The 11361-nt window shown below is 45.8% G+C and overlaps 1 protein-coding gene across 1 annotated transcript in view; it reads left to right on the top strand.

Annotated features, from left to right (window-relative positions):
• LOC306702559 (ephrin-B1-like) overlaps positions 1–11144 on the top strand; it is a gene marked incomplete at its 5' end in the record, with an annotated part of 50701 nt that extends 39557 nt beyond the window's left edge. Inside the window, 3 exons of the mRNA XM_079168199.1 lie at positions 484–576; positions 6323–6439; positions 9475–11144. Of these exons, the coding sequence (XP_079024325.1) occupies positions 484–576; positions 6323–6439; positions 9475–9878 (614 nt within the window). The 3' untranslated portion in view covers positions 9879–11144. The remainder of the gene's footprint in view (positions 1–483; positions 577–6322; positions 6440–9474) is intronic.
• Between the last annotated feature and the right edge of the window lie 217 nt (positions 11145–11361).

Genomic DNA, 11361 nt, shown 5'->3' with positions numbered 1-11361 from the left:
CTACCAGCAAGTAATGACACATGTGGCTCAGAGGGAGTAAGCAGCTCGAGGACTTGGCAAGCAGCTGGAACTCTGGCTGGCATGTCTCACTGTTCAAGTATGCACAGACAGAAAACACACACACACACACACACACACACACACACACAGGTCTGACCACGCTCCGCCCCTCAGTAGGCTCTAATGTTGTTCCATTCATTTGACTTCACTTTATTGCGTTAATGAGAGATACCGTTGAGAGGAGCTGGCGGTTGATTGAGGGTGAGAACGGCTAATCACTGGAACAGCTAATCAGTGCTTGTCGTAAATATTGATTGGTTCTGTGCGTCATGGACGTGCTCATTAACCAGTGTGTCATCTTCTCTTCTCTCCTCCTGCTTCTCTTCTCTTCACCCTCCGTCACATCCCCCCTCCCCTCTCCTTGTCCTTCTCCCCTTCCTCTCCTTTCTCCTCACACCTCATCTCCTTCTCTCCCCTCTCCAGCAACCTCCAACGGTACCGTCGAGGGCCTGGAGAACCGGGAGGGAGGCGTGTGCAAGAGCCGAGCCATGAAAGTCATCATGAGAGTCGGGCAAGGTAAACGTGCGCTCGCCTCACATTTAGGAACACAACACAGCGCTGCCGGCTCAAAGCCGTGTTTCACTTCTGCTGTGACATTTTACATTTGTCGCCATGTGTGCCTAGCGTGACTTTGTCTTGCCGCCGGCCTCCGACAGGACCTGCTTTTTGAGAACTGTCGAGGTTTTAGAGATATTGTTTATACGCCGTCTTTAAAGGCACCACTTGGGTTTTGGTTACTACTCACTATAACCATTTATTGACTGATCATATCGCGCAATCATTTTATGGCATTCTAGTGTCGAAATGTATGCTTCCAAGCAAAATATAACGTTTAGTTTGCTACTCTTGAGGAGTTTTGTTAAATGCATAACAATGGCATGCAGTTTGTATTATTAAATATGATTTATTCATATTTTACGCTTTTATAAAGTTGATATGGGATTTTGCAAACATTTGCATTTGATATATATCGAAATAGAAAAATATTCTTGTTGATAAACATTCCAGTCATATTACCCAGCCCTGCCATTAACAACCATTGTAAGATATAATAGTAGTTCAAATATTAACGCATGCAAAACATGTCATAACACAATACGGATACATTCATCAGTCGTGTCATCTTTTGCTGCTTTGTCTGAATGTATGTATTTTTAAACAGTTATAATCTCCCCTACAAACCATTCATAACTGGTTTATGAGTAGGTAATGAATGATTAATAACACAGAGCAATCGTATTTAATAATATATGATTAAAAACACACGGTGGCCTTCATGGATGGAGTTTGTTTGAAGTTGTTGAATATAATGAATACCATAAATATGTTGTGTTTATTAAGGACTTCATTCGAAGAAATGTATGCGATATTAAATATAATGAATACCATAAATATGTTGTGTTTATTAAGGACTTCATTCGAAGAAATGTATGCGATATTACCTCAGTTTATGTAGTTAATGAATATAATTCACATTCATATGAAATAGGGGGTGATTATGATTATATTGTTATTAATATTATCTGTCTAATCACCAGGAGTTAAGTTGTTCAAAAAATACATTATTATTACATTATAAGTGTACAAATACATCATTGTGTTTTATAGTTTGTTATATAAACCATTAAATATAGATTTTACACAGTTTATTGATGTTAAAAAGGGGAGGATGAAATGAATTATCAGGGTTCCAGCTTTAAATCACGTGCAGCTGTTTCGTTGGTCTTTAAGTGATGTGTTATAAGATTCTGCCCGACACTGTGTCACACTGAGGTAACCAATGCTTTGATACCTCCGCTTGTATCAGGCCATTGAAGGCAGTGTTGCAAATCAATAAGCAGGACTGCTTTATAGACTGCTGTATTGGATTTACAGGATTTTCCCTTCAGTGTGATGAAGTGCACTGATTAGATTAGGTATTCGTTAGGTATGCGTCTGCCACCTGGTTACTTTGTCTCCGAGCTGTGTCTCAGTTCAATATGTCGTAATAATGATGATGCATGCGAGTTTCTGAACAATTATTGTGATACACATAATTAGTTTGTTCAAATGGTGAAGATCCCCAAGAAAAGAAAGAAAGGGAACGTAAGAAAGGCCTCCGATATCCCTCAAGATTCTTCTGAAGTAATCACAGAATGTTTGAAATTCATATGTAAGTGCACGGTCGGTGTAAGTCATCTCAGAATTGCTTGGGAGTAAACAAGCCAGCTTTGTTTGGATATCCTTGGACACAACATTTGGTTCGCATCATACTTTTCACTTTTAGACGCAGTTTTACTCAATATGTGGACATCTATATCCTGAATGCGACAGCGCACAGTACACAGATGTGTTACTCTCTAAACATCCCCCCCCCCACACCCCCACCCCCACCCAAAACAGACACTAACCGCCATATGAGAGGAACATCTGCCCGCCACGATGAACTGATTGGGGCTTAAGAGGCTCGTTCTCAACATGTCAAGAATAAACTGAGACTTGCTGAGAAATCTGCAGAGTGTGTGTGTGTGCGTGTGTATGTGTGTGTGTGTGCAAATTTGTGTGCAGATATTTGAATGTTGGCCAGTGGGACGACAGCAGCGTATCCTGGCAGTCTGTGGGAGAATTGAAGCTAAGAATCTGCTGATGCTAGCAAGGTTCCGCGTCAGAAACGATTTCTTTTCAAGAAGTGAAAGAAATCCCCGCAACAGTCTCGCAGAACGGACAGGCGTCGCACTCTCTTTTCCATGTAGGTCGATCCGAGCATCCGACGGGCCGGGGACAACATGGCTGCATGAATGCAGGGCAGCACGGGCTTTTAAACTATTAACCAGGAGAAAAAAAAGTAATCCCTGAGCTCACGTTAATGGAGGTTGAAAAGGAAAATGTGTTATTAGAGGAAACATCCAGGAAAGTCCCCCCGGCTCGAGTCTGTTTCTGTGGCTGCCGGCTGTTCCTCAACTTCGCCAGGGCCGTGAGCACATTTCCCAAAACGGTCCGAAGCGAGCTGTCAATCAACAATCCATGTGCCCTAAAAACCTTGTTTGAAAAACTACTTTTAAATCTATTTCTGTGAGCGGAATATTTGATGCACAACGTGCCCGTCCTACCCAGTGAGTATCAGAGGAAGGGCCGTGAGAAAGTAGAGCGTCGAGTGAAACTTTGTTTTAGCTGCTGTTAAAAAAAAAAAAAATAAGTGAAAAAAATAATGAATACAAGGTGTTTTTGCTTGTAATAAAGAGGTAATACAGACTTATTGAAATAAGATGTAATATTTAGGTGGTTCAGAATAAAAAGCGATCTTAGAATTAGCTGAGGAAACTGGTTTTGAGCTATATTTCACTAGTATTGGGAAGTGTTGTGTGTCATAATAATGCTCAGAAGTAGTATTGTTTCAATTAAAATTCTATTCAAGATGCATTACAAAAAACTATTTAGTACAAATTAGTCCAAACCTGAGCAGCTACAAGATAAAATGCTACTTCAGTCAATACATTAATGCATCAATCATAATAATACAAAGATATAATAACGCTTAGAGGGGCCGAGGATGTTTACTCCCGATATATTTTACTGATAATACTTTTTTTAATTGTAATGAAGTATGTTTACAATATGGTTTTGGTACTTTAGCTCATAAGGATCTGAACACTTCCTCCACCCCTGTTATCCGACCGTTGGATTGTGTTGACCATCATACATGTCAAAGAACAGCATCAGTTCCTCATTAACCAACAAGTCATTCCAGCTGGAGTGGCCATAAAAAAAGCAATATAACTGAAAAGTGATACTTTTGACTCTATTGGTGCTGAAAGTAAACGCTGATTAGTTGCCAAAAGGGTTGACTGAAAGTTCACTGAACGTTTGTTTTATTTATTCCCAATGATGCATTTTAGGAATTCATCGAGCAACAAACTTCAAACGTTCGCTGGTTGCCGCAGAAAATGTGCTGCTTTTTTTTCTCTGTTCCATTGAAACAACAAATTGAATATATTTGTCTTCTGACCTGTCGGTCAGACAAACCAAAAGTCTTTTGAAGATAAAGAACCAATCGTTATTTTGCAGCCCTACGGACTCTAACCCTCTGCAGCCACGCTGGATGTTGTTTCAATTAACACAGAACAATCCCGGGCTCTGCTTGGCTCTGACCCCACGCGCTATTGTGTTAAAGCCACGTTTCCTTCGCCTCTGCAGCCAACGCTTTCCTGCAGCCAAGTTCCAGAGTTCTTCCCATATGTCCACTCCGCGCCCTCTTCGCACTTTGCTCTATGGATTACATCTCGGTGACTCACGCCAGCAGTGTATGTTCCTGTGGAGACACTCCCGTGCCGATTCACGTTGAATCATCGCTTTGTGGGAAAATATGCGCCCTGACACGTCAGAACCTAATTGTGCTTTAAACGCCTCGTGTTCCGCCTTTTGTCTCTATATAAAATGTGAAGTGAAGAGGAAGCGCAGTTGATTGCAGGAGAAATTCAGGCGGCCCATATTTGATACATTCAGCGCTCTCTTTCTCCTCCACCACATCATGTCACCGTGCTCATTAGAAAATATGTTGACTCACCGCCTCGCACGCACCTCTCCCCCCTCTAACTCTCTCTCTCTCTCTCTCTCTCTCTCTCTCTTCCTCTCTCTCTCCTTCGTCTCTCAATCATTGTCTCCCTCACTCCTCCTCCTCCTCCCCTCACCCGCCTTCTCCCTCCTTCTGGCGGGGTTTTGGCAGTTCTGAGGTAGTTGCTGTCTGCATAGCTAAGGGAAATGTCAGCAGTACACACACAGAAAAATGGGTCAGAACATTAGAACGCTCCCCGCACATGCTCAGTGGTTAGACGCTCGGCGTTGGGGCTATGCGAGTGAATCAGATCCCCGTGTCCTCTCGTATCGCCTGCCGTACGCCAATGTTCCCCACTTCTCACTCCTGTCTTTTCTCATCAATTATTGACGGAGCACAACAGCTCACGGCTGGGTTCACCACTGCTGCAGTCGGTGCGGAGCAATGCGGTGGTCTGGACAAGATAAAAGAGGAAATCAATTTGTTCATAGTTATGTTATGTTTGCCAAAAAAACAACAAAAAGCACTATTGCCCGTGATTTTATCTTTGTCTTCCCTCCTTCCAAATGTCCTCCCTCTTCATTTTTCTCCCTCTTTTTTCTCTCGTTTATATCTTCCAGACATCCTACACCCGAATCATTTCCCCTCTCGAGTCTCGGCCAAACTGAGGTGGAAATAGAAAATAGACTGCTAGACTGTCAGGCCCTATTCTCACACACACACACCCATATATATATATATATATATATGTATATGCACGGCCACACACATGCCACGCAAACTTGCCACGAGGGACTTTTAAATGTAAATTGCCTCCCCGTACGCCCTCCCCTCAGTTTCTCACACCCGTCCCTTTGGGCAGGCCTTGGGGGCAGTTGCAGATCGTGCATCTGATTAGTGTTCTGTGGAATCCATCAGGCCGGCTTTGGTAATAGTTTATAGCTGTCCTCTGTCTGCCGGCCCTGCCCTCGTTAAAGCCGCCGCGCCGCGTGCGCACCGGTGTTTATCGCGCAAAGACTTCAAAGTGCGTGCTCTGAAAATCACAACAGACGGACAGATAAACCGTCTGTTTCCTTTGCGTTCCCCTCAGAGCTTATACAACACCCCCTCCTCTTCGCGTCCTTCCATTCTCTCCTCTTCAGAAGTGTGCCTCTTTCAGGCAGAGTTAAATCCAGAGCAATAAATAAGACATATTATGGCCTTTTAACGTGATGAATAATGAACAACAATAAAAAGTTAATATATAACTACTTTACCCTCATTCTGCCATGCCTAAGTGTATTGTAAGTATATTCTAGGTGTGTGTGTGTGTGTGTGTGTGTGTGTGTGTGTGTGTGTGTGTGTGTGTGTGTGTGTGTGTGTGTGTGTGTGTGTGTGTGTGTGTGTGTGCCTGCCCCTCTCATGAATGTGTCAGTGTTGGGAATGCCTGTCTGAGTGTTTGCTGAAGGAGCTGCTGATGTAGATGTGAGCTCATTTTTTACGACGGGACAGGGATACTGCCGTGTTTCGCAGACGTTCGCTAACTTGTCCTTCCTCTCTTTTTTTTCTGCTTTCATCTTCACTTCTTAGACGCTTTCAACACATGCAAAGATAACCTTCTCTGTGTATAAAAGAGGTATCAGAAGATAATAATAAATAATCCTTGCCGACGCAGGGGGAACGAGTCATTGTAATTCAGCGCATGCAGCTTGCCGAGGCTGAGTTTCTGTGTGTTTTGTGTTTTCCCCACAGTCCCAAACGCAGCGAACCCCGTGGCGCCGGACGCTACAGAGAACAACGCCATACCGGAGTCCAGTCCCAGTCCGCCTGACCCGGGTCGGGTCAAGCCCGAGGTGCCAGGAAACCCTGGTGAGCAGATTGACAGACCAAGACTCTTTACGGCATGCTTTCTCGTTTTTAGAGTGCAAATATTTTAGTCAAATAAAGGTTTTTGAAGTGTAAAAAGGGAATATTCACAGCCTCAAGGCTTCCTCTAATAATTAATCACATTTAGCCTGAAAAGAGAAAAAAAAAAATCATAGTTGAGTCTCCCAAAGTCAGTATTCTCTCATATGGCTTTTTCATGCCGCAGGCATTTTCCTTTGATATCTGGGGGGGTCAACAGGCAAAATAAGATGTCAAACCAAACGTTATACAGAGTAGAATAGCACTCGCCAAAATGCAGCTGGCAATAAAACAATAAGAAACCACGCCCAAAACTAACACGGCTCACCCTGAGTCACGTTCTTATTCTTACTGTACACAAAGTGTGTGCTGCACCCAAGGAGACTCAAAGACATTCCTCTTTATAAGGTTTCTTCTTAAACCTCATTTGAATTGCAGATAAATGAAGATTAAAGGCAGAGATAATTGAAGGAGTCACTCGAGCCGTCCGCGGAGGCTCCGGGGCCCCTCCTCCTCCTCTCCTGTTTTCACCAGCACCTTTCGTAACTTCCTTCCCACAGAAGGGACCGCTTCTCAACTTTTTTGACTTACTCCACAACTTTGTACGCCACAAACTTCCCCCAAGTACAAACCGTTCTGCCTGTCCCAACGTGATAAGCTGCCCTCATGTAATAATTGCTTATTTGACATTAGTTGCTCTATAAAAAGATTTCCTGAAGTCACTTTTCCCTATACCGGGGCTTTTACCCGTCTACCATTGTTAGATCAGTGATTATGTCAAGTAAGGAAGTGGAGGGCGGATTGAAGGACGTGTGGCTGCGGTTTGAGAGCGGCTGATATTCCAGGAATGAAATGCCTTGACAGCCCCCCTCCGGCTCCCCTTCCAGCGCCCAGAATGTACGAAAAATTCCTCGCGCCTCTGATTTCACCGATAAGTCCGGGAATCGGTAGCTTTCAGTGATGTCATTTAGCCGTGATAAGGCGCAAGGCTCAGTTATACCCCCCCCCCCCCCCCCCCCACACCCCCCTCCCCTCGGTAAATGGTTAAGTGCGGAGTGGTCAGCCGAGTGCGGAGACACAGTCATTAGCGGGGATGGCAGTCTCTGGAGGTACAAGGCTTTTGTGTGCCTGTGGGGGGTGTGGGGGGGTCATGGACAGTAAAGAGGTGGTGGTGGTGGGAGGAGGTGAGTGCTGCTCTTTGGCAGCAGCTGCATGCATACATGGAAAACAGATTTGGTCCTTCTCAGATTTCAGTCACTAGAGGAGCCAGTCACAGCCCCCCCCGTCCCCCCCGTCCTCCACTCAGAACCCCAGAGACAAAAGGACAAAATAAAATCAGATGTTCAGATATGCCCTCGTCAATTTCTTTATTTTTTCCACATCTCGCTTGGCCTTCGCCACACAAACGTGGCCCCGACATGTCGCACGAGTTTGCCGGGGCTCGGCCTTATCAGAGCGGGAATCTCTGTTATGTGGAGTGATGTCTGCAGATTTCATTAGGAGTCTATTCTGAATGAGCTAATTCAATTAAATCTCATCAGTGGGGGCCGTTAGTCATGTAGAGCGAACAACAAACAGGGACGTGATCACAGTTGATTTAGGCACCGAGCAGTAAGATCTGCACGTGACGGGGGCGGCTTCCTGTAAATGATATGATCCTCGGATTGTTCCGCGGCCTCTGAGGGGACCGTATGAAAATGATTTAGTTGGGAAGGGGCGCTGACTCTTAACCTCCCCTTCTGTTAGAAAGAGAGAAATCTCTAAATAATGGATCCAACTAGAAAGCAAGGGATCTCTGTCTGTCTGTGTGTTCTTCGCATATCTGGACAACCGTTCATCCGATCTACCGCCCACTTGGCAGGCGTATTGCTGGGGACCCAAGGGAGCGCAGTGTCGAATTTGGTGCAACTTGGACATGCGACACGTTGATTATAAAAAAAAACAAAAACAAGCACACGGCCCTCTGTGTAGCAGCAAGGGGCGGAGATTAAGGGCTCTTTCGTCCGCAGCGGGCCTGACTTAAATTCACTGCTCTTTGCTGGACAAAGCCTGCCAATGTCACATGGGCGCCGGATAAAACGTTACAACCGGAATCTTCTTCATCTCCCTGGAGTCAACATGAGCAGATAGCAAACAGGAAGTAGAATCGAAGCAGAGCGTATTTCACCGGTGTTTCGCGACCGGGGTGTGTTTTTTTTTGTTTCTCAAGGGGCGGATTCAGGGATTTGGGCACCGCTGCAAACGCCGTCTCGTTTTACTTCTCACCCTTTCTCTAACTGGGGGTGTTGGTATCGGCTGTGGTAGAAGAAGAGAGCTACAGTCAAAGTCCTGCATTCAAACGTTCTCTTTAAGTGAAGATGTGATCAGCACAATGTGCTTACATGTGACATCTGTTCAAGGTGCAGCTTTTAATTCTAATGTGATGCCGGATCGTTTAATGAATACTACACGCGTTTGAGTTGTTACATTTTGTGAGCCGAATCTGCAACGTAATCAGCAACATTTATAGTATTCAGTTGAGTTGCATATTTGTAAGTGCTTTGGGTCCCTTCTGTAAGTTATTTCTGGGTACAACGAGTTTGAATAACAACACAATTCAATATTTCTCACATCTAAACATCACAATAAATCCACAGCTGTTTGGGACCCTTTTAATTTGGGGCCCCGGGCTCAGGTTGCCGACCAAAGCGTTCAGCTCGTTCAGCCTTGTTTTAAACGGGCCCTGTTTATTGCCAACTTAACAAAATAGTGGAAACAGAGCCACTCTTTCTGTTTTGGAATAAAGAGCCTCTAAATAAACTGTTATCCTAGCCACCAAATGTGTGAACCAGGAACAGGCAACGGCTCTGTGCCGAAGGGCTTGTGCACTGCAATACTTTCACCCCACCCCGTATCCTCTACATATGGCAAAACGGACCTTTATGGCTCACATGAAAGCCATCTTTGAATGATTTATGCACGGTCCCTAAGCCCTCTCTTTTTTTTATTCCTCTCTATAGACACCATGAATCAGGACCAGTCTGGAAACTCTGGCAACTCTGGAAACTCGGACGGCATCCTCGGCTCCAAGGTGGCCGTGTTCTCCGCCATCGGGGCCGGCTGCATCATCTTCCTCGTGCTCATCCTCCTCCTCGTCATCCTGCTCATCAAGATGCGCAAGCGCACCAGGAAAAACGTCCACTCGCAGCCCCGCCCCTCGGCGCTGTCTCTCAGCACGCTGTCCAATCCCAAGATGCCCGGGGGCACGGCTGGCACGGAGCCCAGTGACATCATCATTCCGCTGCGGACAGAGAACAACTACTGCCCTCACTATGAGAAGGTGAGCGGCGACTATGGCCACCCCGTCTACATTGTCCAGGAGATGCCCCCGCAGAGCCCCGCCAACATCTACTACAAAGTCTGACGCGCTCGGCCGCGCACAGCCAGCGACACGGTCGGGAGGGAGAAAGAGAGGAGCGCTTGATTTATGTCCTTGGGAAGAACACTTTCCTTTGCATTTTTGGGGGGACTTGATGCGTCTTCAAGCCCAGTATTATTTCTACCACCTGCTGCACAAATCTGGAGAGACGAGCACTGACCAGTAACCAGCGGGGGTTTGTGAGCTGACTGATGGGAGAGGTTTATTCTGTTTGTTTGGGTTGTCTGACAATCCCCCCCCCGCCCCTCTTCCCCCTCCCCCCCTCACCTCCACACCTGCTATATCTCCCCACTGTGCTCTGACAGGGGGGGGAGCGAGCCAACAGATGGAACTCCAGCTTCCTGGTTTTTGCTGTCCCCTTTAACGGGCAGGATATAACTTATCTCAGCTCCCTGAAGTACAGTCTGTGCTACACCCAATTAAACACACCATCCCAGCACACAGGCCAGGAACAGGCAGACACAGGCCCCGGACGCCACTCAGCCTGTAGTTTGTGTGCAAGCATTACACGTGTGGATGTGTGTGTGTTGTGTGTGTGCGTGTGTGTGTGTGTGTGTGTGTGTGTGTGTGTGTCTGTGCGTGTTAGTCAGGGCTCCGCGCTGAGCCAAGAAACTCTCCAGGTAGCTCAGGTATCAGACACAGCGTGTGAAAAATAACGTGTTCCTCTCCCTTTCGCACCTCTGATGTTTGCCTTACTTACTATTTTTGATGGAGGATTTCCTCGAACCCTGATTCAGTTCACAAAGCAGTTGTATTTTGTTAGACTTTTCCTACAAGTGCACAATGTATAGAGTTGAATAGATCATCATTATCACTCCGTGTTCTTCTCACCACCCATGTCATCCATCACCTTCATTTTGTCCTCTTTTTCTTTTTTTTCTTTTTTTTTTACCTGAGAAAGTACCTTGACCCGGACTATTGACGTTGAGGTGTGTGTGTGTTTCTTGGAAACCTCCCTTCTCTACTGGTCTGATATGAGCTTTACCATTACTCTGGTATTTATGACCTACTTATTTGTATTTGAGGGTGTGTCCTCTGTGTGTGTGTGTGTGTGTGTGTGTGTGTCTGGGCATGTCCGGACCAGTCCCGTATCTAGGCAGACTTACTGGCTTAGGGGTAGAACATTAAGTTACTTTATGGTGAGGTTCAAGAACAAGACAGACAGACAGACTGACGCACCGACAGACAGACAAGCCCAAGATCTTAGAAAAACCCTCTCATTGCTCCTGTTGGCACCGACTGAAGGTTTTATTGTCTCTGATGAGCTTTTTTTTTTGGGGGGGGGGGGGGGGGTGTTTTTTTTTTTAAGACAGCAGGCAGGTTGATATTTGTTTGTTCTGGCTTCTGGTGCTCCCGTGTAAGCATCAAGCGGTTCGTGTGGTGCCTGCCGCCTGGGCGAGGTGGGCGTGGGTTTGTGGTGGCCGCCACCGATTGGCTGGCCTACATAGGTAGGATGCCCCATATATGA

The sequence above is a fragment of the Pholis gunnellus genome, assembly GCF_910591455.1.
Source record: "Pholis gunnellus genome assembly, chromosome: 10".
Lineage (NCBI taxonomy): Eukaryota > Metazoa > Chordata > Actinopteri > Perciformes > Pholidae > Pholis > Pholis gunnellus.
Note: the sequence above shows the minus strand (reverse complement) of the source record. Positions and strands in the feature narration are given on the sequence as shown.